This window comes from Ranitomeya imitator, chromosome 5, assembly GCF_032444005.1.
Source record: "Ranitomeya imitator isolate aRanImi1 chromosome 5, aRanImi1.pri, whole genome shotgun sequence".
Taxonomy (NCBI): Eukaryota; Metazoa; Chordata; class Amphibia; order Anura; family Dendrobatidae; genus Ranitomeya; species Ranitomeya imitator.
The window spans coordinates 264,696,788-264,724,442 of NC_091286.1; the positions used below are offsets into that span (position 1 = coordinate 264,696,788).

Here is a 27,655-nt window from a genome sequence, read left to right on the forward strand (position 1 = left end):
ATACTTCATTTTTGGGTACAATTTCAAGGGTGCCAACAATTTTGGCCAGGACTGTAAATTGTTTTTACATTTGTTTTTACATTATGGTCACTGCCTATTTAAATTACAATGTGTATGGAAGTGAATATCGTATAAAGTGTTGCAGTTGTTTCCTGTGGATAAAAAAAAAAATACTTCAAAAATGAAAAAAATAATGCATGATGGACTTAAAAACAGATTGGTAGGCTCTCGGAAAGGAAACACCTGCAATGAGTCCAACTAACCCATAACTTCTACTCTAGAACGTAAACACTATGACACAAAATACTTTTTATCTGCTCAAACAAAAATCATATTATATCATTCCTGGCAGTAAGATCCTAGGAGCTTTTGCATGCTTCATCACTTTATATCTGGATATTTCCTGTTATTTAGGACATCTGAGTCCTAAATTAACACAATTAAAATGTGAGATTCAAATCTGTTAAAATCAATTTCAATCTATTCACCTTTCAAAAAGGTAATCAGTATTAATTAATGTTTTAAAAATGTATTTATGATATTGTGACAATTGTTTTCAGGCACGGTTTACCAAAGTTCCTGAAGCCAAATACAGGTCCTTCTCAAAAAATTAGCATATAGTGTTAAATTTCATTATTTACCATAATGTAATGATTACAATTAAACTTTCATATATTATAGATTCATTATCCACCAACTGAAATTTGTCAGGTCTTTTATTGTTTTAATACTGATGATTTTGGCATACAACTCCTGATAACCCAAAAAACCTGTCTCAATAAATTAGCATATCAAGAAAAGGTTCTCTAAATCAGAGGTCCCCAACTCCAGTCCTCAAGGCCCACCAACAGGTCATGTTTTCAGGATTTCCTTAGTCTTGCCCAGGTAATAATTGCATCACCTGTGCAATGCAAAGGAAATCCTGAAAACATGACCTGTTGGTGGGCCTTGAGGACTGGAGTTGGGGACCTCTGCTCTAAATGACCTATTACCCTAATCTTCTGAATCAACTAATTAACTCTAAACACATGCAAAAGATACCTGAGGCTTTTATAAACTCCCTGCCTGGTTCATTACTCAAAACCCCCATCATGGGTAAGACTAGCGACCTGACAGATGTCAAGAAGGCCATCATTGACACCCTCAAGCAAGAGGGTAAGACCCAGAAAGAAATTTCTCAACAAATAGGCTGTTCCCAGAGTGCTGTATCAAGGCACCTCAATGGTAAGTCTGTTGGAAGGAAACAATGTGGCAGAAAACGCTGTACAACGAGAAGAGGAGACCGGACCCTGAGGAAGATTGTGGAGAAGGACCGATTCCAGACCTTGGGGAACCTGAGGAAGCAGTGGACTGAGTCTGGTGTGGAAACATCCAGAGCCACCGTGCACAGGCGTGTGCAGGAAATGGGCTACAGGTGCCGCATTCCCCAGGTAAAGCCACTTTTGAGCTACAGAGAAGCAGCACTGGACTGTTGCTAAGTGGTCCCAAGTACTTTTTTCTGATGAAAGCAAATTTTGCATGTCATTCGGAAATCAAGGTGCCAGAGTCTGGAGGAAGACTGGGGAGAAGGAAATGCCAAAATGCCTGAAGTCCAGTGTCAAGTACCCACAGTCAGTGATGGTGTGGGGTGCCATGTCAGCTGCTGGTGTTGGTCCACTGTGTTTCATCAAGGGCAGGGTCAATGCAGCTAGCTATCAGGAGATTTTGGAGCACTTCATGCTTCCATCGGCTGAAATGCTTTATGGAGATGAAGATTTCATTTTTCAGCACGACCTGGCACCTGCTCACAGTGCCAAAACCACTGGTAAATGGTTTACTGACCATGGTATTACTGTGCTCAATTGGCCTGCCAACTCTCCTGACCTGAACCCCATAGAGAATCTGTGGGATATTGTGAAGAGAAAGTTGAGAGACGCAAGACCCAACACTCTGGATGAGCTTAAGGCCGCTATTGAAGCATCCTGGGCCTCCATAACATCTCAGCAGTGTCACAGGCTGATTGCCTCCATGCCACGCCGCATTGAAGCAGTCATTTCTGCCAAAGGATTCCCGACCAAGTATTGAGTGCATAACTGAACATTATTATTTGTTGTTTTTTTTGTTTGTTATTAAAAAACACTTTTATTTGATTGGATGGGTGAAATATGCTAATTTATTGAGACAGGTTTTTTGGGTTATCAGGAGTTGTATGCCAAAATCATCAGTATTAAAACAATAAAAGACCTGACAAATTTCAGTTGGTGGATAATGAATCTATAATATATGAAAGTTTAATTGTAATCATTACATTATGGTAAATAATGAAATTTAACACTATATGCTAATTTTTTGAGAAGGACCTGTACATTGTACCCCCAAAGATATAATCATGCATTGTGCCAAAGGACAATGAAGGGACATTACATGTAGCCACTAAGGGACACTGAACTACAAATTGAAAAGGAAAGAAAGAGAACAAGAAAATGTGATTGTCCTAGGTGAACCCACGCTGTCTTTTCTACAGTTTAAAAGCAACATATTACACCTTACAAAACAATGAAATCTACAATATGTTGCAGATGCACTGCTGTGTGACCACAATCAGAATTAGGCCGCAAGTCACACAACTATATAACACTGCCAAGTGCTATGTGATAAAACATCGCACCCCACTGTTATGAACAGGTGATTCAGAACCACAATGGACCTAGTGGTTAAGAGCACACAAAGTGACCTGATAGTTACTAACATAGGATGAGCTCTGAGACGTGGGAACTCTGCTGACCGCAATCCCTAATCCTATCATACCACACTAGAGGTAGCCGTGGATTGCGCCTAACGCTCCCTATGCAACTCGGCACAGCCTGAGAAACTAACTAGCCCTGAAGATAGAAAAATAAGCCTACCTTGCCTCAGAGAAATTCCCCAAAGGAAAAGGCAGCCCCCCACATATAATGACTGTGAGTTAAGATGAAAATACAAACACAGAGATGAAATAGATTTAGCAAAGTGAGGCCCGACTTACTGAATAGACCGAGGATAGGAAAGATAGCTTTGCGGTCAACACAAAAACCTACAAACAACCACGCAGAGGGGCAAAAAGACCCTCCGCACCGACTAACGGTATGGAGGTGCTCCCTCTGCGTCTCAGAGCTTCCAGCAAGCAAGAAAAACCAATATAGCAAGCTGGACAGAAAATAAAGCAAACAAAAGTAACACAAGCAGAACTTAGCTTATGCAGGGCAGACAGGCCACAAGAACGATCCAGGAGAGAGCCAGACCAATACTGGAACATTGACTGGAGGCCAGGAACAAAGAACTAGGTGGAGTTAAATAGAGCAGCACCTAACGACTTAACCTCGTCACCTGAGGAAGGAAACTCAGAAGCCGCAGCCCCACTCACATCCACCAGCGGAAGCTCATAGACAGAACCAGCCGAAGTACCATTCATGACCACAGGAGGGAGCTTGACCACAGAATTCACAACAGTACCCCCCCCTTGAGGAGGGGTCACCGAACCCTCACCAGAGCCCCCAGGCCGACCAGGATGAGCCAAATGAAAGGCACGAACCAGATCGGCAGCATGAACATCAGAGGCAAAGACCCAGGAATTATCTTCCGGACCATAACCCTTCCACTTAACCAGGTACTGAAGTTTCCGTCTCGAAATACGAGAATCCAAAATCTTCTCCACTATATACTCCAACTCCCCCTCAACCAAAACCGGGGCAGGAGGATCAACGGATGGAACCACAGGTGCCACGTATCTCCGCAACAATGACCTATGGAATACGTTATGGATGGAAAAAGAAGCTGGAAGGGTCAAACGAAAAGACACAGGATTAAGAACCTCAGAAATCCTGTATGGACCAATGAAACGAGGCTTAAACTTAGGAGAGGAAACTTTCATAGGAATATAACGAGATGACAACCAAACCAAATCCCCAACACGAAGTCGGGGACCCACACAGCGCCTGCGGTTAGCGAAACGTTGAGCCTTCTCCTGAGACAATGTCAAATTGTCCACCACATGAGTCCAAATCTGCTGAAACCTATCCACCACAGTATCCACACCAGGACAGTCAGAAGACTCAACCTGCCCTGAAGAGAAACGAGGATGGAAACCAGAATTGCAGAAAAACGGCGAAACTAAAGTAGCCGAGCTGGCCCGATTATTAAGGGCGAACTCAGCCAAAGGCAAAAAGGACACCCAATCATCCTGATCGGCAGACACAAAACATCTCAGATATGTTTCCAAGGTCTGATTGGTTCGTTCAGTCTGGCCATTTGTCTGAGGATGGAAAGCCGAGGAAAAAGACAAATCAATGCCCATCCTAGCACAAAAGGTTCGCCAAAACCTCGAAACAAACTGGGAACCTCTGTCAGAAACGATGTTCTCCAGAATGCCATGTAAACGAACCACATGCTGGAAGAACAATGGCACCAAATCAGAGGAGGAAGGCAATTTAGACAAGGGTACCAAATGGACCATCTTCGAGAAGCGATCACAAACAACCCAAATGACCGACATTTTTTGAGAGACGGGGAGATCCGAAATAAAATCCATAGAGATATGTGTCCAGGGCCTCTTCGGGACTGGCAAGGGCAAAAGCAACCCACTGGCACGAGAACAGCAGGGCTTAGCCCGAGCACAAATCCCACAGGACTGCACAAACGAACGCACATCCCGTGACAGAGACGGCCACCAAAAGGATCTAGCCACCAAATCTCTGGTACCAAAGATTCCAGGATGACCAGCCAACACCGAACAATGAACCTCAGAGATAACTCTACTCATCCATTTATCAGGGACAAACAGTTTCTCCGCTGGGCAACGGTCAGGTCTATTAGCCTGAAATTTTTGCAGCACCCGCCGCAAATCAGGGGAGATGGCAGACAAAATTACCACCTGTTTGAGAATACCCGCCGGCTCAGACAAACCCGGAGAGTCGGGCACAAAACTCCTAGACAGGGCATCCGCCTTCACATTTTTAGAGCCCGGAAGGTACGAAACCACAAAGTCAAAACGGGAGAAAAACAGCGACCAAGGAGCCTGTCTAGGATTCAACCGTTTGGCAGACTCGAGATAAGTGAAGTTCTTGTGATCAGTCAAGACCACCACGCGATGCTTAGCTCCTTCAAGCCAATGACGCCACTCCTCGAATGCCCACTTCATGGCCAGCAACTCTCGATTGCCAACATCATAATTACGCTCAGCAGGTGAAAACTTCCTGGAAAAGAAGGCGCATGGTTTCATCACCGAGCCATCAGAACTTCTTTGCGACAAAACAGCCCCTGCTCCAATCTCAGAAGCATCAACCTCGACCTGGAACGGGAGCGAAACATCTGGTTGACACAACACAGGGGCAGAAGAAAAACGACGCTTCAACTCCTGAAAAGCTTCCACAGCAGCAGAAGACCAATTGACCACATCAGCACCCTTCTTGGTTAAATCAGTCAACGGTTTAGCAATACTAGAAAAATTATTGATGAAGCGACGATAAAAATTAGCAAAGCCCAGGAACTTTTGCAGACTCTTCAGAGAAGTCGGTTGAGTCCAATCATAAATGGCCTGAACTTTAACAGGGTCCATCTCGATAGTAGAAGGGGAAAAAATGAAACCCAAAAATGAAACCTTCTGAACACCAAAGAGACACTTTGACCCCTTCACAAACAAAGAATTCGCAGGCAGGACCTGGAACACCATACTGACCTGCTTCACGTGAGACTCCCAATCATCCGAGAAGACCAAAATATCATCCAAGTATACAATCAGGAATTTATTAAGGTACTCTCGGAAGATGTTATGCATGAAGGACTGAAACACTGATGGAGCATTAGAAAGCCCGAATGGCATAACCAGGTACTCAAAATGGCCCTCGGGCGTATTAAATGCTGTTTTCCATTCATCGCCCTGTTTAATGCGCACAAGATTATACACACCACGAAGATCTATCTTGGTGAACCAACTAGCCCCCTTAATCCGAGCAAACAAATCAGACAGCAGCGACAAGGGGTACTGAAATTTGACCGTGATTTTATTTAGAAGGCGGTAATCAATACAAGGTCTCAACGAACCATCCTTCTTGGCCACAAAAAAAGAACCCTGCTCCCAATGGCGACGACGACGGGCGAATATGACCCTTCTCCAAGGATTCCTTTACGTAACTCCGCATAGCGGCGTGCTCAGGCACAGACAAATTAAACAGTCGACCTTTAGGAAACTTACTACCAGGAATCAAATCGATAGCACAATCACAATCCCTATGCGGAGGTAGAGCACTGGACTTGGGCTCATCAAATACATCCCGGTAATCCGACAAGAAGTCTGGGACCTCAGAAGGGGTAGATGATGAAATAGACAGAAATGGAACATCACCATGTACCCTCTGACAACCCCAGCTGGACACAGACATTGATTTCCAATCCAATACTGGGTTATGGACTTGTAGCCATGTCAACCCCAACACGACCACATCATGCAGATTATGCAACACCAAAAAGCGAATATCCTCCTGATGCGCAGGAGCCATGCACATGGTCAGCTGGGTCCAGTACTGAGGCTTATTCTTGGCCAAAGGCGTAGCATCAATTCCTCTCAATGGAATAGGATACTGCAAGGGCTCCAAGAAAAACCCACAGCGCCTAGCAAACTCCAAGTCCATCAAATTCAGGGCAGCGCCTGAATCCACAAATGCCATGACAGAATAGGATGACAAAGAGCAGATCAAAGTAATGGACAAAAGAAATTTCGACTATACCGTACCAATGGTTGCAGACCCAGCGAACCGCTTAGTGCGTTTAGGACAATCGGAGATAGCATGAGTGGAATCACCACAGTAAAAACACAGCCCATTCCGTCATCTGTGTTCTTGCCGTTCAGCTCTGGTCAAAGTCCTATTGCATTGCATAGGCTCAGGTTTATGCTCAGATAATACCGCCAAATGGTGCACAGTTTTACGCTCACGTAAGCGTCGATCGATCTGAATGGCCAAAGACATAGACTCATTCAGACCAGCAGGCATAGGAAATCCCACCATGACATCCTTAAGGGCTTCAGAGAGACCCTTTCTGAAAATTGCTGCCAGAGCACATTCATTCCATTGAGTGAGCACAGACCACTTCCTAAATTTCTGACAATATATCTCTACCTCATCCTGACCCTGACACAGAGCCAGCAAGATTTCTCTGCCTGATCCACTGAATTAGGTTCATCATAAAGCAACCCGAGCGCCAGAAAAAACGCATCAATATCACATAATGCAGGATCTCCTGGCGCAAGGGAAAATGCCCAGTCTTGAGGGTCGCCACGTAATAAAGAAATTATGATCTTTACTTGTTGAACTGGGTCACCAGAGGAGCGGGGTTTCAAAGCCAGAAATAGTTTACAATTATTTTTGAAATTCAGAAACTTAGCTCTATCTCCAGAAAATAACTCAGGAATAGGAATTTTAGGTTCTAACATAGGATTCTGAACCACTAAATCTTGAATGTTCTGAACACTTATAGCGAGATTATCCATCAAAGAGGACAGACCTTGAATGTCCATGTCTACACCTGTGTTCTGAACCACCCTGATGTAAAGGGGAAAAGAAAGACAAAACACAGTGCAAAGAATAAAAAATGGTCTCAGAACTTCTCTTTTCCCTCTATTGAGAAGCATTAGTACTTTGGGCCTCCAGTACTGTTATGAACAGGTGATTCAGAACCACAATGGACCTAGTGGTTAAGAGCACACAAAGTGACCTGATAGTTACTAACATAGGACGAGCTCTGAGACGTGGGAACTCTGCTGACCGCAATCCCTAATCCTATCATACCACACTAGAGGTAGCCGTGGATTGCGCCTAACGCTCCCTATGCAACTCGGCACAGCCTGAGAAACTAACTAGCCCTGAAGATAGAAAAATAAGCCTACCTTGCCTCAGAGAAATTCCCCAAAGGAAAAGGCAGCCCCCCACATATAATGACTGTGAGTTAAGATGAAAATACAAACACAGAGATGAAATAGATTTAGCAAAGTGAGGCCCGACTTACTGAATAGACCGAGGATAGGAAAGATAGCTTTGCGGTCAACACAAAAACCTACAAACAACCACGCAGAGGGGCAAAAAGACCCTCCGCACCGAGTAACGGTACGGAGGTGCTCCCTCTGCGTCTCAGAGCTTCCAGCAAGCAAGAAAAACCAATATAGCAAGCTGGACAAAAAATAAAGCAAACAAAAGTAACACAAGCAGAACTTAGCTTATGCAGGGCAGACAGGCCACAAGAACGATCCAGGATAGAGCCAGACCAATACTGGAACATTGACTGGAGGCCAGGAGCAAAGAACTAGGTGGAGTTAAATAAAGCAGCACCTAACGACTTAACCTCGTCACCTGAGGAAGGAAACTCAGAAGCCGCAGCCCCACTCACATCCACCAGCGGAAGCTCATAGACAGAACCAGCCGAAGTACCATTCATGACCACAGGAGGGAGCTTGACCACAGAATTCACAACACCCCACTCTGCCAAGTGTTATTCTATAATACAATTATTTTTAATGCGGATTCGGCATGAGAGAGCAATCGCAGCATGCTGTGATAAGCAGTGAGACTAGACTCTCTCAAGCCCATACAAGTCTACAGGTGCGGGTAAAACATCAGAATGCACTTGGATGTCATCCCAGTACAGTCCAATATACACCGAAACAGGTAATGGAGGAGATGGAGAAATGACTTTCCCCGTCTCCACCGCACCTGCACTGTGATTCTCTCTCGCGAGAGGATCGGAGCACAGTAGCATGACATTTTGTTCACACTCGCAGTAGACATAGAGCCGAGGGTCATTAGCATATTGCATATGATGCTCTTGCACCAGATGCCATACACTAGTCTGTTTCCAGCCTAAGGCTAGCGTGTGGCATCCGATGCGTTGACGTCGTTACCTGGCACCTGGGAATAGCAGTAACTTTACTGCTATTCACAGTCACCGAAGCCAGATTTGTGGGAACGTGGACTACATCAGACCTGTGTGACAAAATTTTTGCTAATAAACTGGTGAACGAGGGACTGTCTTGTGTTTATTTCTCTCATTTTATGTTTTTCAGGTATCCAGTTCTGGACTATATTGGATTCCCAGGATTACTTCGGATCTGTGTGGGATTTCTTAAATCTTTTTTAAATAGTTGGCCCGTGCAAAATTTTTGCACATTAGTTGTCGGGGGCGCAGGCAATTTCAGGAAAATCAAGCTGGTCAAATGTTAATGTATTTTTAATGAGATGATGAATACAGAGAGGTATTTATATATGTAGATTGGTAATATAATAAATTGGTTTGATAAGTAGAGGCTAAAAAAATATGTTGAGGTTGTGTTGTCACCTGCAGGTTATTGTTTTTTTTTCCTGCGGGTTTCTGAAAATGAATGCTTATACTGTATTTATTGATCAAATCATGAATGTGTGGTTTGTTTTGTCTTTTCTTGCTGAAGGGGGCAAGTTTACCTTTCAAATGGTGTATTATTTGTGTGTGTGGGGCAAAGTAATCACCGAAAAAGCAGGGCATGTTTACAAATGTGTTTGCATATGTGACTCACAATTTGTGTATGTGGGGCGAAGTAATCACTGAAAAAGCAGCAGTGCATGTTTACAAATGTGTTTGCATATGTGACTCACCTGCAGTGAATTTACCTGAAATATGCTGGACAAGCACTTCGACAAGCTGAATAGACCCCAGCTTGGATTGCAGCCTACAATCCAAGGCGCAGGTGCGCCGGACCTACCCAGGACCCAAGTGTCCTTTTGCAAGCAGGATATCCTTTATACCATTCAGTGAACTTTGCCAACAGCGACTATATGAATAAAACCATATGAGGGTCGAAACGTTATGTTCTTCTCGTCTCACCATTTTCTCTATCCCTGCACCAATTCCTTATTCATGAATTGTGTTATCGCTGCATCTACATCTGTATAATAATGTCTTCACAAGCATCTATCAAGAGTGTGTGGTGATTGAACATTACTGTGTTGTGACTGTCACATTGCTGTGACACATGAGCTGCGGCGCCGAACAGCTGATTATCGGGAGCGCTCCTGGTGTCCAGGTTCCCGATGCAGCTATTCGGTAAGCACTACAGTTATTCGGATAAGGAGTTATCCAAAGCTATTTGCTCATCCCTATTATACATACACTAGATGGTGGCCCGATTCTAACGCATTGGGTATTCTAGAATATGCATGTCCACGTAGTATATTGCCCCGTCACGTAGTATATTGCCCAGTCACGTAGTATATTGCCCAGCGATGTAGTATATTGCCCAGCCACGTAGTATATTGCCCAGCGACGTAGTATATTGCCCCGTCTCGTAGTATATTGCCCCGTCACGTAGTATATTGCCCAGTCACGTAGTATATTGCCCCGTCTCGTAGTATATTGCCCCGTCACGTAGTATATTGCCCAGTCACGTAGTATATTGCCCAGTCACGTAGTATATTGCCCAGCCACGTAGTATATTGCCCAGCCACGTAGTATATTGCCCAGTCACGTAGTATATTGCCCAGCCACGTAGTATATTGCCCAGTGACGTAGTATATTGCCCAGCCACATAGTATATAGCAGAGCCCCGTAGTACGGTATATTGCCCAGTCACGTAGTATATTGCCCAGCCACATAGTATATAGCAGAGCCACGTAGTATATTGCCCAGCCACGTAGTATATTGCCCAGTCATGTACTATATTGCCCAGCGACGGAGTATATTGCCCAGCCACATAGTATATTGCCCAGCCACATAGTATATTGTCCAGCACAGAGCCACGTAGTAATAGAGACTTAAAAAAAAAAATAAACATATACTCACCTTCCGAAGGCCCGTTGAAGTCCTGCTATACTCACCATCCGCCGCCTTTTCCGCTCCTCGTGACGCTCCCGGGACCGCTCCATTGCAAGCGGCAGCTTCCGGTCCCAGGGCTGGTGTGAGCAGGACCTATGATGACGTCGCGGTCACATGACCGTGACGTCACGGCAGGTCCTTGTCGCACACCAGCCCTGGGACCGGAAGCTGCCGCTTGCAATGGAGCGGTCCCGGGAGCGTCGCGAGGAGTGGAAAAGGTGGAAGATGGTGAGTATAGCAGGGTTTTTTTTAAAATTATTTTTAACATGACATATTTTTACTATTGATGCTGCATAGGCAGCATCAATAGTAAATAGTTGGGGACACACAGGGTTAATAGCAGCGGTAACGGAGTGCGTTACACCGCTGGACGTTACCGCTGCGATTAACCTTGTGTGAGCGGTGAGTGGAGGGGATTATGGAGCGGGCGCCGGGCAGTGAGTGCAGGGGAGTAGGGGAGGGACTAATCGGACTGTGCCCGTCGCTGATTGGTCGCGGCAGCCATGACAGGCAGCTGCCGAGATCAATCAGCGAATGAATAACCGTGACAGAAGGACAGACGGAAGTGACCCTTAGACAATTATGTATATAGATGATGGTCAGATATGCAAATACGGGGGAAGTACAAAAGATATGAGCAGATGGATCATGTTAATTACCAGTTTCATGTTCGACCATGTGTGCGCTGGGATGCAAGTAAACAGAGGTGTGGGAATCATGTTGAAATTCAGTTGCCTGAAAACCTGAACAAACACTGATAGTGGGAATGTACCCTTATATGATCCAGAGACAGGCAGTTCCCTGGACAATAATATTGGTATTCACCCAGTACTGGTAACATAGTAACATAGTAACATAGTTAGTAAGGCCGAAAAAAGACATTTGTCCATCCAGTTCAGCCTATATTCCATCATAATAAATACCCAGATCTATGTCCTTCTACAGAACCTAATAATTGTATGATACAATATTGTTCTGCTCCAGGAAGACATCCAGGCCTCTCTTGAACCCCTCGACTGAGTTCGCCATCACCACCTCCTCAGGCAAGCAATTCCAGATTCTCACTGCCCTAACAGTAAAGAATCCTCTTCTATGTTGGTGGAAAAACCTTCTCTCCTCCAGACGCAAAGAATGCCCCCTTGTGCCCGTCACCTTCCTTGGTATAAACAGATCCTCAGCGAGATATTTGTATTGTCCCCTTATATACTTATACATGGTTATTAGATCACCCCTCAGTCGTCTTTTTTCTAGACTAAATAATCCTAATTTCGCTAATCTATCTGGGTATTGTAGTTCTCCCATCCCCTTTATTAATTTTGTTGCCCTCCTTTGTACTCTCTCTAGTTCCATTATATCCTTCCTGAGCACCGGTGCCCAGATGGTAATAGATATGTACAGTGGATTATCTACAGCGACCACTATTCAATACTACAAAGCGAACTGGTATTCTAAAAATATGCTTCTCTCAAAGAAGATGGTCAGCATGTATTCTATGTGATGGAACTGAGAAATCTATAATTGAAAATCTGGTATGGATAAAGAGAAAGTGTTCTCAAAATGGTGTTTTGTTGATGAGGCTTAACTTAATATACAATGGTTTGGAAAGCTAGTCAACTTCTTACTATTTATTCTATTTTGCAATATCGACCTAGTGTTAAAAAAACAGATATAAAGGCCGATTCATAATTTGAAGGTTTTTTTTAAAAGTTGGTTTCCCTTTTTTAACTTGTGGTGTTAGTTGCTTTTTTGCGCAAATTCTTCAAAATGGATTTATAAATTTGGTGTAAAGTCAAAGATGCTCCTTTTTGGATCTCATGAATTGTTTTTTCAACTTTTTAGCCCAAAAGGTTGTGCTTATATCAAAACAGTGCAACAATTGCACCAAAATAATGGCATACTAAAAAATACAACAGTGAGGACTAGAGTGAAGTTGTCCCAAATTTTGCGACTTTTTAAAAAGTCGCAATTGGTGAATCAGGCAAAAAATGAACTGAGTTAAAACTAAAAAATGGCACAAAACTAGACAAAAACAATGCGCAAACGCAATGATGAATCGAGGCCTTAGGTTTTCGGGAACCAATTGGGGATGCAGTGGGGAGTGCTTACAGCTGGTCCTATGCAAAAAGTGCGCGATGGCTTCCCTTCTTTCAACACAACCACATAGAATAAAAATTCATATGCAGTATACACACTACATACAGATGGGACATATGCCAAACATGTTAAAGCACATACTGCACAAACACTTGTCGCACAAAAGAATACTATATCATTACATATCAGTGTCAGAAGCTCAGTCAAGGATTAAAGTTCTTTAATGTGAACTCTTTTATATTAAGCCTCTTTCACACTTCAGTCTTTTGGCGTCAGTTTGAATCCGCCGTTTTCATCAAATAGCGGATCCGCCATTTTTTTTGGCGGATCCGCTATTTTCCCATAGACTTGCATTAGCGACGGATTGTGGCGGATGGTCGTCCGTTCCATCCGCCATGTGACGGATCCGTTGAAATTTGGCGGACGTCATCTAGACATTGACGGACATAGCAACGTTTTTTGTCTGCGCCGAAATGGCAGTTCATGACGGATCTGTCGCATCCGCCATTTCCTAGAATGGCCACCTATGGGCGACGGATCCGTCGCGACCGTCATTTGGCGGATCCATCACCCCAATCCGCTTTTTCAATTGAGCATGCTCCAAAAAGTAGATACTTTTCCCAGATACACGCATGCGTCAAAAAAACTGATCCGTTAGAACCATTTTCTCAACAATTGTGACGGTTCCGTCGATCCGTCATGATGTCAGAGCAGACTGACGCCAAACAACTGAAGTTTGAAAGAAGCCTTACTCTTTTAAAATGTGTTCAAAGTGCTGCCCATTGTGTTGGATTGTCAATGCAACCCGCTTGTCCCACTCTTGACACACTGATAGCAACACCGCACAACAAATGCTAGCACCGGCTTCCAGTATCCGTTGTTTCAGATGCTGGGGTCATCTGAAGGCAATTGTCTATGCTGTGAAGATACGAGATGTGCAACATCTGAAACAATGGATACTGGAAGCCTGTGCTAGCATTTCTTCTGCGGTGTTGCTATCAGTGTGTCAAGAGTGGGAGACGAGGGCTGCATTGACAATCCAACACAATGGGCAGCACTTTGAACACATTTTAAAGTGGTCATAAACATGTAAATAACTCATGAAAGAATAAAGTTATGTTAAAAACAAGCACACCATTGTTTTTGTTGTGAAATTCTCAATAAGTTTGATGTGTCACATGACCCTCTTTCCATTGGAAAAAATAAAGTTGAATTCAAATGGCCAACTTCTAAATGGCCGCCTTGGTCACTACCCATCTTCAAAAGTTTTCCCCCTCTCATATACTAATGTGCCGCAAACAGGAAGTTGATATCACCAACCATTCCCATTTAGGTGATTCCATATAAATAGCTCACCTGGTATTTCTATTCATCTGAATCCTGTGAATTCTTTACCAGCAGCACAGCACATTTGCATTTCTCCTGTTTAGTATAAATTTGCAGAATTGCATTATATTTTCAAATAGGAAGATGAATTAGAATGATATTGTGAGATATGGGAAAATGATATCTAATTAATATCATTTTGATATCTGATAGAATTCCCTATCAGATACAGTTGGCCCAAAAATACTAGCTCCACACTCAGTCCCCTCCTTTGGCATTCCCCCCAGGCCAAAAGGGAAGTCAAATACACATCAAACAATGGGACCCCATTATCCAGTGAAGGCACTGGAGAAGACCAATGGCTTTTTTTAATTAGCTCAAGCAAATAGGCTTGTGAAACTATCTCTGAGGGCCAAAAGACATAGACCCTGTGTCCCCCAGCACCAAGTCCAGAAATTATCACAGGTCTATGAACTCTTGTGCAGTTACCAGTCAACTGGCTTTCTCTTGTGGATTCCGGGTAACACGCGGACCTAGTAGCATTGCAGATCCCAGCACAAGGCTCTGAGATATTGAATCAAGAAAATGAGCTATAATAAAAGAATGCAATATCTCTGAACCTAGCCGAGCACATAATCGGAATCTGCATTTCTTTCCCAACAAGCCCATACCACACAGCCACATCTAGAACTCTGCATTATTGAGATATAAAGCATAGCCACCAGGAATTAAATACAGTAGCCGTATTTGTTCTCCCTGCACAGATAAAATCCAGTAGAACCCAGTGGTGCCGTTGCCGTCCCAATTAGAGCGTCAGCCGGAAAGATATGGGCATCCACGGTTCTGGCTGGAAAACCTTGCTCTCAGATATGGGAGGAGAGAGGCTGCACAACCCAGGGGTTGGCGCAGAGAGTGAGAGGGAGCAACCTAGGAGATAATAAGCAGCTTTTCATTTTTGAACTTAGTTTTTCTACTGGCAGGAGGTCCATTAGCTGACGCAGCCAGGGAATTACGTAACAAAGATTTGGACCTGTGACTCATCAGGGCCTCCCTGTGATCAAATGCTACATAACACGGTAATTGTAATCTATCTGTACCATACCCTTGTACTACACTCCTGACTGTATACTTGTATATTTGTTCGTATATATATATATATATATATATATATATATATATATATATATATATATACAGTGGGGCAAAAAAGTATTTAGTCAGTCAGCAATAGTGCAAGTTCCACCACTTAAAAAGATGAGAGGCGTCTGTAATTTACATCATAGGTAGACCTCAACTATGGGAGACAAACTGAGAAAAAAAAATCCAGAAAATCACATTGTCTGTTTTTTTAACATTTTGTTTGCATATTATGGTGGAAAATAAGTATTTGGTCAGAAACAAACAATCAAGATTTCTGGCTCTCACTGACCTGTAACTTCTTCTTTAAGAGTCTCCTCTTTCCTCCACTCATTACCTGTAGTTATGGTACCTGTTTAAACTTGTTATCAGTATAAAAAGACACCTGTGCACACCCTCAAACAGTCTGACTCCAAACTCCACTATGGTGATGACCAAAGAGCTGTCAAAGGACACCAGAAACAAAATTGTAGCCCTGCACCAGGCTGGGAAGACTGAATCTGCAATAGCCAACCAGCTTGGAGTGAAGAAATCAACAGTGGGAGCAATAATTAGAAAATGGAAGACATACAAGACCACTGATAATCTCCCTCGATCTGGGGCTCCACGCAAAATCCCACCCCGTGGGGTCAGAATGATCACAAGAACGGTGAGCAAAAATCCCAGAACCACGCGGGTGGACCTAGTGAATGAACTGCAGAGAGCTGGGACCAATGTAACAAGGCCTACCATAAGTAACACACTACGCCACCATGGACTCAGATCCTGCAGTGCCAGACGTGTCCCACTGCTTAAGCCAGTACATGTCCGGGCCCGTCTGAAGTTTGCTAGAGAGCATTTGGATGATCCAGAGGAGTTTTGGGAGAATGTCCTATGGTCTGATGAAACCAAACTGGAACTGTTTGGTAGAAACACAACTTGTCGTGTTTGGAGGAAAAAGAATACTGAGTTGCATCCATCAAACACCATACCTACTGTAAAGCATGGTGGTGGAAACATCATGCTTTGGGGCTGTTTCTCTGCAAAGGAGCCAGGACGACTGATCCGGGTACATGAAAGAATGAATGGGGCCATGTATCGTGAGATTTTGAGTGCAAACCTCCTTCCATCAGCAAGGGCATTGAAGATGAAACGTGGCTGGGTCTTTCAACATGACAATGATTCAAACCACACCGCCAGGGCAACGAAGGAGTGGCTTCGTAAGAAGCATTTCAAGGTCCTGGAGTGGCCTAGCCAGTCTCCAGATCTCAACCCAATAGAAAACCTTTGGAGGGAGTGGAAAGTCCGTGTTGCCAAGCGAAAAACCAAAAACATCACTGCTCTAGAGGAGATCTGCATGGAGGAATGGGCCAACATACCAACAACAGTGTGTGGCAACCTTGTGAAGACTTACAGAAAACGTTTGACCTCTGTCATTGCCAACAAAGGATATATTACAAAGTATTGAGATGAAATTTTGTTTCTGACCAAATACTTATTTTCCACCATAATATGCAAATAAAATGTTAAAAAAACAGACAATGTGATTTTCTGGATTTTTTTTTCTCAGTTTGTCTCCCATAGTTGAGGTCTACCTATGATGTAAATTACAGACGCCTCTCATCTTTTTAAGTGGTGGAACTTGCACTATTGCTGACTGACTAAATACTTTTTTGCCCCACTGTATATATATATATACACAGTATATACCAGTATCTTTCTTGTGCGCTTTTCGGGGATTAAATATAAAATTAATATGGGCTGCTCTTTAACCTCGATTCACGAATCCCCACATCCGCCTGCTCAGTTGGTTATTATAAGCTACCTGGGATTGGTTTCTGAGCCGATATAAGCCTGTTGTCGAACGGGGCTTATATCTAATGAGGAACTGTTGGCAACATACCATGCTGTGTTAGTGCGGAACTCTGCCAGTTATAGCCGGGAGATTTATATATAAAGCTCTGTCAAAAATTAACCCCTTCATGACCCAGCCTATTTTGACCATAATGACCTGGCCGTTTTTTGCAATTCTGACCAGTGTCCCTTTATGAGGTAATAACTCAGGAACGCTTCAACGGATCCTAACGGTTCTGAGAACCTTTTTTCGTGACATATTGTACTTCATGTTAGTGGTAAATTTAGGTCGATAATTTTGGCGTTTATTAGTGAAAAAAATGGAAATTTGACTAAAATTTAGAAAATTTTGCAATTTTCAAATTTTGAATTTTTATTCTGTTAAACGAGAGAGTTGTGTGACACAAAATAGTTAATAAATAACATTACCCACATGTCTACTTTACATCAGCACAATTTTGGAAACATTTTTTTTGCTAGGAAGTTATAAGGGTTAAAATTTGACTAGCGATTTCTCATTTTTACAATGAAATTTACAAAAGCATTTTTTTAGGGGCCACCTCACATTTGAAGTCAGTTTGAGGGGTCTATATGGCTGAAAATACCCAAAAGTTACACCATTCTAAAAACTGCACCCCTCAAGGTGCTCAAAACCACATTCAAGAAATTTATTAACCCTTCAGGTGCTTCACAGCAGCAGAAGCAACATGGAAGGAAAAAATGAATATTTAACTTTTTAGTCACAAAAATGATCTTTTTGCAACAATTTTTTTATTTTCCCAACAGTAAAAAAAAGAAACTGGACCCCAAAAGTTATTGTACAATTTGTCCTGAGTACGCAGATACCACATATGTGGGGGGAGGGGGGAAACCACTGTTTGGGCACATGACAGGGCTCGGAAGGGAAGGAGTGCCATTTGACTTTTTTAATGAAAAATTAGCTCCAATCGTTAGCGGACACCATGTCGCATTTGGAGAGCCCCCATGTGCCTAAACATTGGAGCTCCCCCATAAGTGACCCCATTTTGGAAACTATACCTCCCAAGGAACTAATCTAGATGTGCGGTGACCACTTTAAACCCCCAAATGCTTCACAGAAGTTTATAATGCAGAGCCGTGAAAATAAAAAATAATTTTTCTTTCCTCAAAAATTATTTTTTAGCCCGCAATTTTTTATTTTCAGAAGAGTAACAGGAGAATTTGGACCCAAAAAGTTGTTGTCCAGTTTGTCCTGAGTACGCTGATACCCCATATGTGGGGGGAACCACTGTTTGGGTACATATCGGGGCTCGGAAGGGAAGTAGTGACGTTTTGGAATGCAGACTTTGATGGAATGGTCTGCGGGCATCATGTTACGTTTGCAGAGCCCCTGATGTGCCTAAACAGTAGAAATTCCCCCCACAAGTGACCCCATTTTGGAAACTAGACCCCCCAAGGAACTTATCTAGATATGTGGTGGGCACTTTGAACCCCCAAGTGCTTCACAGAAGTTTACAATGCAGAGCCGTGAAAATAAAAAATCATTTTTCTTTCCTCAAAAATTATGTTTTAGCCCGCAATTTTTTATTTTCACAAGGTTAACAGGAGAAATTCGTCCCCAAAAGTTGTTGTCCAGTTTGTCCTGAGTACGCTGATATCCCATATGTGGGGCTAAACCACTGTTTGGGCACACGTCGGGGCTCGGAAAGGAAGTTGTGACGTTTTAAAATGCAGACTTTGATGGAATAATCTGCGAACTATATGTCGCGTTTGGAGAGCCTCTGATGTGCCTAAACAGTGGAAACCTCCCAATTCTAACTCCAACCCTAACCCCAACACACCCCTAACCCTACCCCTAATCCTAACCCTACCCCTAATCCCAACCCTAATCCTAACTCTACACCTAATCCCAACCGTAACTTTAGCACCAATCCTAACCCTAATTTTAGCCCCAACCCTAATGTAAAAACTGGGGCTGGGGGTGATCAGCGGGTCGGGGGGGTGATCAGCAGGGCAAAGGGGAGATCAGTGGGGCAGGGGGGACATCTGCAGGGCAGGGGGGACATCAGCGGAGCAGGGGCGATCCACAGGGCAGGGGGGAGATCAGCGGGGGAAGGGGGAGATCAGTGGGGCAGAAAGGACATCAGCGGGACAGAGGGGACATCAGCGGGGCAGGGGAGGACGGGGCAGGGGAGGACATCAGCAGAGGAGGGGGCGATCCACAGGGCAGGGGGGACAGCAGTGGGGCAGGGGAGGACAGCAGCAGGGCAGGGGAGGACAGCAGCAGGGCAGGGGAGGACATCAGCAGGGCTGGGGAGGACAGCAGCGGGGCAGAGGGGACAGCAGTGGGGCAGGGGAGGACAGCAGCGGGGCAGGGGGCGATCAGGGGGCAGGGGGGGTGATCAGGGGGCGATCAGTGGGGAAGATCAGGGGGGCAATCAGTGGGGAAGATCAGGGGGGTGATCAGTGGGGAAGATCAGGGGGGCGATCAGGGGGGAGATCGGGGGGAAGATCAGGGGGGCGATCAATGGGGAAGATCAGGGGGCGATTAGGGGGGAAGATCAGGGGAGCGATCAGTGGGGAAGATCAGGGGGGCGATCAGTGGGTGGGGCGATCAGTGGGGCGATCAGGGGGGAAGATCAGTGTGGAAGATCAGTGTGGAAGATCAGGGGGCGATCAGTGGGGAAGATCAGGGGGGCGATCAGTGGGGAAGATCAGGGGGGCGATCAGTGGGAAAGATCAGGGGGATCACTGGGGCGGGGACTTAAGTGCGATGCTGCAGAAGGAGGAAATGAAGCCGGCAGCAGCAGGGGGGGTGATCTCCGGGGCAGGGGGGAGGGGGTGATCACCGGGGGGCAGGAGGGAGGGAGCAAAGGTTGAGGGTGTGGAATCACAAGGCAAGGGGGGAAGAGAAGCAGAGGGCAGTAGCTGGCGGCGGCGGTGGTGAAGGCAGCGGTGGCGGTAACTGCAGCGGCAATCGCGGTATGTGGCAGGGCAGTAGGCAGGCACCTCGCTGTTCAGCTTCCACGGAAGGCATGAAGCTGGACAGCGAGGCAGCCGTGGTTTTCTCCACCCCTCCTCATCTGAATGGAGAGCTAGCATCACATGGACGTTAGCTCCAATCAGATCTGGGGGATGGTGACAAAGTGGTCACCAGGGCGATCGTAGCCAAGTGGGGGCTAAGCCACCCACCCCCCAGGCTAAAGTACAAGTCCCCTTGTACCTGCAGGTCGGGTGCAATTTCAGTTAACCATTTCACTCGACCTGCAGGAACGCGCGATCCCGACATGACGCATACGCTGCGTCACATGTCGGATTGGCACCGACTTTCATGACGCAGAGTATGCATCATAGGTCAGGAAGGGGTTAAGAGAACACTGCAAAATGTTCAATTTGTCTGATTTTTCTCTTTATAGGTATATTTTTCAGTAAAAGGTAAATTGGTATTTTATTCTATAAATTTCTGACAACATGTCTCTGAATTTCCAAGCAATACATTTTCTATTTTTTTTTTTTAACAAAGAAAAATGGTCAAAATTAAAAAATACAACCAGTGCTTTCAGACCTCAAATAGTGCAAAGAAAACAAGTTCATAATCATTTAGAAAAAACAATACTAATGTTTTAACTCAGGAAGAGTTCAGGAATCAATATTTTGTGGAATAACCATGACTTTTAATCACAGCTTTCATGCGTCTTGGAATGCTTTCCACCAGTCTTTCATACTGCTTCTGGCGCAAAAATATAAGCAATTCTTCTTTGTTTGATGGCTTGTGACTATCCATCATCCTCTTGATTACATTCCAGAGGTTTTGATGTGGTGGTGTCTTAATTTTTGCCAGAGCTGTATATCCCCAGCATGGACTGGTGATATATATATACCCCCTCACAGGGAGTGCCTTAATAACTCGTACCTATAAGGGAAGCCTTTCCGGCGACTCTTTGCCCTTGGTGCAGTTCCCTCACTAACCTGGGGGTAAGTGGTGGCACCAGAGAGCCGATCCCTGCTGGGTCATTCTTTCCCCTCCCAGAGGTGAGTGAAGTCGACACACCCCTTCCCCTGTACGATCTGTCACTGATATAATGCATAGACTTGAGTCTCAGTCTCATATCACAAAGTTAGGGGGATAAAGATGAAAATGTTACTAAATTACTTACCTATTGCTTTAGTATAATGTCTTGCACCTAGCAGCAACTCTGGAGCTCTGTACCAAAACGTAACCACAACTGGATCAAGGTCTGCGAGAGGTTTCAGTGGAGAATTAAATAATCGAGCAAAGCCCATGTCCGCTATGACAGAAAATCAAAACAAAAATTAATCAAATTCAATATTACTATACAAACTTATTTTTTAAAATCAGAGGTTTAATTGCAAGGTATATACAGTTCAAGGAATCTGCGAATCTAACATATGCGATATATAACTAGGTTGGCCAAATTATGCTGTGCCAATTACTGTAAACTCCAGGACAGGGGTGGACATACCACTGGTGCAACATGGACAGCTGCAGAAGGGCCAAAGAGGTATGGGCAGGTGGAATTGTGCATTATAATGAGCTATTAGGCTATGTGCACACGATGCGGATTAGGCTTAGGAATTTCTGGTGTGGATTCTGCCTCTCATGGCAGAAAACGCACCTGCGGTTCCGCAGCGTTTTTTGTGCGGTTCCGCAGCGGTTTTTGTGCGTTTTTGCTGCGGTTTTCTTGCGGATTTGCTGCGGTTTTTACCCCTGCGGTTTTCTATAATGGAATGGGTACAAAAACGCTGCAGATTCACAAATAAGAAGTGACATGCTAATTTTTTTTTTGAAACCGCAGCGTTTCCGCAGAGGATTTTACGCAAAGTGTGTGCACAACATTTTTTTCTTCTCATTGATTTACATTGTACTGTAAATCAATTGCGGATCTGCAGCATTTCTGCACCTCAAAAAACGCTGCGGATCCGCAGAGAATCTGCAACATGTGCACATACCCTTAGATTTTTAAGTAGCCAGGAAAAAAACGACTGCCCAGGGACACTAAAAGATAACAAATTCTAACAACAGTCATACAGGAGTATCAGGTCCAAGTATAATTCTGTTTGGGAATGAAAAAAAATGGTAAATTTGGCTATATGCAGACGTTGCGGATTAGGCTTAGGAATTTTTGGTGCAGATTCTGCCTCTCCTGGCAGAAAACGCACCTGCGGATTTGTCGCGTTTTTTTGTGCAGTTCCGCAGCATTTTTTGTGCGTTTTTGCTGCGGTTGTCTTGCAGATTTGCTGCGGTTTCTACCCCTGCGGTTTTCTATAATGGAATGGGTACAAAAACGCTGCAGATTCACAAAAAAGAAGTGACATGCTACTTCTTTTAAACCGCATTTCCGCAGCGGATTTTCCGCAAAGTGTGCACAGCTTTTTTTTTCTCATTGATTTACAATTGTACTGTAAATCAATAGCGGATCTGCAGTGTTTCTGCACTGCAAAAAACGCTGCGGATCCGCAGAGAATCCGCAACATGTGCACATAGCAAAAGTTCAGTAGTAGCATTATCTACTATATAATTGTCTAAGGGTCAGTTCCGTCTTTCTGTCTGTCTGTCTTTCTGTCTGTCTGTCACGGAAATCCCAAGTCGCTGATTGGTCGCGGCAAAACGGCCACGACCAATCAGCAACGGCCACAGTCCGGCGCCAAAATGGCCGCTCCTTACTACCCGCAGTCAGTGCTCACAAAGGGTTAATGGCAGAGTTAACGGACCGCGTTATGCTGCGGTATAACGCACTCTGTTAACGCTGCTATTATGACCAACTTTTTACTATTGATGCTGCCTATGAAGCATCAATAGTAAAAAGATCTAATGTTAAAAATAATTTAAAAAAATTTAAAAAATCATTATATACTCACCCTCCGTTGGTCCCACGCATCCAGCCGAGGCCTTTCTGGCTCCTCGCGACGCTCCAGTGACCGATCCATGCATTGCGGTCTCGCGACATGATGACGTAGCGGTCTCGCGAGAACGCTACGTCATCATCTCGTGAGACCACAATGCACTCTTAGGACCGGAACGTCGCAAGGAGCATCGGTAAACGCCTCGGCTGGATCCGGGGGGCGACGGAGGGTGAGTATATAACTATTTTTTATTTTAATTCTTTTTTACACAGGGATATGATGCCCACATTGCTATATACTACGTGGGCTGTGTTAGATACTGAATGGGTTGTGATATATACTACATCTCTGTGCTATATACTATGTGGGATGTGCTATATACTACGTGGCTGTGGTATATATTATGTGGCTGGGCAATATACTACATCGCTGTGCTCTATACTACATGGCCTGTGTTATATACTGCATGGGCAGTGTTATATACTACGTCTCTGTGCTATATACTATGTGGCTATGCTATATATTAAGTGGCTGTTCAATATATTACGTGGCTGGGCAATATACTACGTGTCTGTGCTATATACTACATGTCTGTGATTACATGGCTATGCTATATACTAAGTGGCTGTTCAATATATTACGTGGCTGGGCAATATACTACGTGTCTGTGCTATATAGTACATGTCTGTGCTATATACTACGTGGCCTGTGTTATATACTGCATGGGCTGTGTTATATACTATGTCTCTGCTCTATACTACGTGGCTGTGCAATATATTATGTGGCTGTGCTATATACTACGTGGCTGTGGTATATACTACGTGGCTGGGCAATATACTACATCACTGTGCTATATACTACGTGGCCTGTGTTATATACTGCATGGGCAGTGTTATATACTACGTCTCAGTGCTATATACTACGTGGCTGTGCTATATACTACGTGGCTGTGCTATATACTACATGGCTGTGCAATAAATTATGTGGCTGGGAAATATACTACGTGTCTGTGCTATATATTACGTGTCTGTGCTATATACTACGTGTCTGTGCTATATACTATGTGTCTGTGCAATATACTACGTGGCTGGGCAATATGCAACATGGCAATTTGAACCACGCTTCGCTAATTGGTCGCGGCCGGCCGAATCCTGTGTGTAAATTGCATTATTCTGAAAACTTCATAAATAAACTACATACAGATTCTAGAATATCCGATGCGTTAGAATCGGGCCAAAATCTAGTACATTATAATTCTATATTGAATTTGAAATATGCACCTTTAACAGCCAACTGAATCTAAATACAAAGTATATTTTTATGACTAAGTATCGCTACACCCCAAGTATATATCAAGTATGCCGAGTAATAAGACTCAACAATCTATGCTCTATTAAGAAATGCAATGAAATCCTTAACCCCTTTAACCCAAGGGTGGTTTGCACGTTAATGACCAGGCCAATTTTTACAATTCTGACCACTGAGGTTATAACTCTGGAACGCTTCAACGGATCTTGGCGATTCTGACAATGTTTTCTCGTGACATATTGTACTTCATGATAGTGGTAAAATTTCTTCGATATAACTTGCGTTTAATTGTGAAAAAAAACGAAATTTGGGGAAAATTTTTAAAATTTTGCAATTTTCCAACTTTGAATTTTTATGCCCTTAACCCCTTAGTGACAGAGCCAATTTGGTACTTAATGACCAAGCCGATTTTTGCAATTCTGACCACTGTCACTTTATGAGGTTATAACTCTGGAACGCTTCAACGGATCCCGCTGATTCTGAGATTGTTTTTTCGTGACATATTGTACTTCATGTTAGTGGTAACATTTCTTCGATATTACTTGCGATTATTTATTAAAAAAACGGAAATATGACGAAAATTTTGAAAATTTAGCAATTTTCAAAATTTGAATTTTTATTCCCTTACATCAAAGAGATATGTCACACAAAATGGTCAATAAATAACATTTCCCATATGTCTACTTTACATCAGCACAATTTTGGAATAAAAAATTTTTTTTATTAGGGAGTTATAAGGGTTAAAATTTGACCAGCAATTTTTTATTTTTACAGCAAAATTTACAAAACCATTTTTTTAGGGACCACCTCACATTTGAAGTCAGTTTGAGGGGTCTATGTGGCAGAAAATGCCCAAAATTGACACCATTCTAAAAACTGCACCCCTCAAGGTGCGCAAAACCACATTCAAGAAGTTTATTAACCCTTCAGTTGCTGCACAGGAACTGAAGCAATGTGGAAGGAAAAAATGAACATTTTACTTTTTTTCACAAACATTTTACTTCAGAACCAATTTTTTTTATTTTCACAAGTGTAAAAAATGAAAATGAACCACATAATTTGTTGGGCAATTTGTCCGGAGAATGCCGATACCCCATATGTCGGGAAGGACCACTGTTTGGGTGCACAGTAGAGCTCAGAAGGGAAGGAGCGCCATTTGACTTTTTCAACATAGAATTCTCTGGAATTGAGATCGGACACCATGTCGCGTTTGGAGAGCCGCTGATGTGCCTAAACAGTGGAAACCCCCCACAAGTGACACCATTTTGGAAACTAGACCCCCTAAGGAACTTATCTAGGTGTGTGGTCAACACTTTGAACACCCAAGTGCTTCACACAAGTTTATAACGTAGAGCCGAAAAAATTAAAAATCATTTTTTTTTCACAAAAATGATCTTTTCACCCCCAATTATTTATTTTCCCAAGGGTAGCAAGACAAGTTGGACCCCAAAAGTTGTTGTGCAATTTGTCCTGAGTATGTCGATACTCCGTATGTGGGGGTAAACCTCTGTTTGGGTGCACAGTAGAGCTCCGAAGGGAAGGAGCGCCATTTGACTTTTTCAACATAGAATTCTCTGGAATTGAGATCGGACACCATGTCGCGTTTGGAGAGCCGCTGATGTGCCTAAACAGTGGAAACCCCCCACAAGTGACACCATTTTGGAAACTAGACCCCCTAAGGAACTTATCTAGGTGTGTGGTCAACACTTTGAACACCCAAGTGCTTCACACAAGTTTATAACGTAGAGCCGGAAAAATTAAAAATCATTTTTTTTTCACAAAAATGATCTTTTCACCCCCAATTTTTTATTTTCCCAAGGGTAGCAAGACAAATTGGACCCCAAAAGTTGTTGTGCAATTTGTCCTGAGTATGTCGATACCCCGTATGTGGGGGTAAACCTCTGTTTGGGAGCACTGCGGAGCTTGGAAGGGAAGGAGCGCCGTTTGAATTTTTAATCTCTTAATTGTGAGAGCGGACGCCATTTTGGGTTTGTAGATGTGCCTAACAGCAGAAACCCCCCACAACTGACCCTGTTTTGGAAACTACACCCCTCAAAGATTTTAATCAGGGGTATATTGAGCAATTTGAACCCACATGTATGACACAGAGTTTGATAACATTAGGTCGTCATATTGAAAAAATTCATTTTTTTCCACGAGAATCTTGTTTTAGACCTGAATGTCTCACTTTTTCAGAAATAACTGTTGTGAATTCTGTGGCAGAGTTCACTCCTGTGGTCACAAGTGGTACTTCGGCTGATTCTCTCTGGGATCTTCCGTTTGTGGAGGAAAGTGGTACTGCAGCTTCTGAGTTTCCTCCCTCAGGTGATCTGGTGAGGTCGTTAGCTGCTTCTCTACTTAACTCCACCTGATGCTTTGATCCATGCTTCCTGTCAATGTTCCAGTGTTGGACTTGTGTTTCTCTGGATCATTCCTGTGGCCTGCTGCTCTGCATAGCTAAGTGCTTCTTTGCTATTTGTTGCTATTTTTTCTGTCCAGCATGTCTATTTGTTTTGCTGGAAGCTCTGGGACGCAAAGGGTGTACCTCCGTGCCGTTAGTTCGGTACGGAGGGTCTTTTTGCCCCCTTTGCGTGGTTTTCTTTAGGGTTTTGCGTAGACCGCAAAGTTATCTTTCCTATCCTCGTTCTGTCTAGAATATCGGGCCTCACTTTGCTGAATCTATTTCATCCCTACGTTTGTCTTTTCATCTTACTCACAGTCATTATATGTGGGGGGCTGCCTTTTCCTTTGGGGTATTTCTCTGAGGCAAGGTAGGCTTATTTTTCTATCTTCAGGCTAGTTAGCTTCTCAGGCTGTGCCGAGTTGCATAGGGAGCGTTAGGCGCAATCCACAGCTGCCTCTAGTTGTGTTTGGAGAGGATCAGGAATTGCGGTCTACAGAGTTTCCACGTCTCAGAGCTCGTTCTATTATTTTGGGTTATTGTCAGATCACTGTATGTGCTCTGATCGCTATGTACATTGTGTTTCTGAATTGCCTATCATAACAGTACAGGAAGCCAAAAGTACTAATGATTCTCAATAGAGGGAAAAAGGAAGTTCTGAGACCATTTTTTTTCCTTTGCACTGTGATTTGTCTTTTTTTTCCCCTAGACATTTGGGTGGTTCAGGACACAGGTGTTACAATGGACATTAAAGGTCTGTCTTCATGTGTAGATCAGCTCACGGCAAGAGTTCAAGATATTCAAAATTTTGTGGTTCAGAATTCTTTGTTAGAACCGAGAATTCCTATTCCAGATTTGTTTTTT

At 43.7% G+C, this 27,655-nt stretch overlaps 1 protein-coding gene across 1 annotated transcript in view; it reads right to left on the bottom strand.

Annotated features, from left to right (window-relative positions):
• Positions 1-27,655, bottom strand: part of CDK19 (cyclin dependent kinase 19) — a 411,797-nt gene that overhangs the window by 99,040 nt on the left and 285,102 nt on the right. Inside the window, exon 6 of the mRNA XM_069726138.1 lies at positions 21,375-21,506. Within this exon, the coding sequence (XP_069582239.1) occupies positions 21,375-21,506 (132 nt within the window). The remainder of the gene's footprint in view (positions 1-21,374; positions 21,507-27,655) is intronic.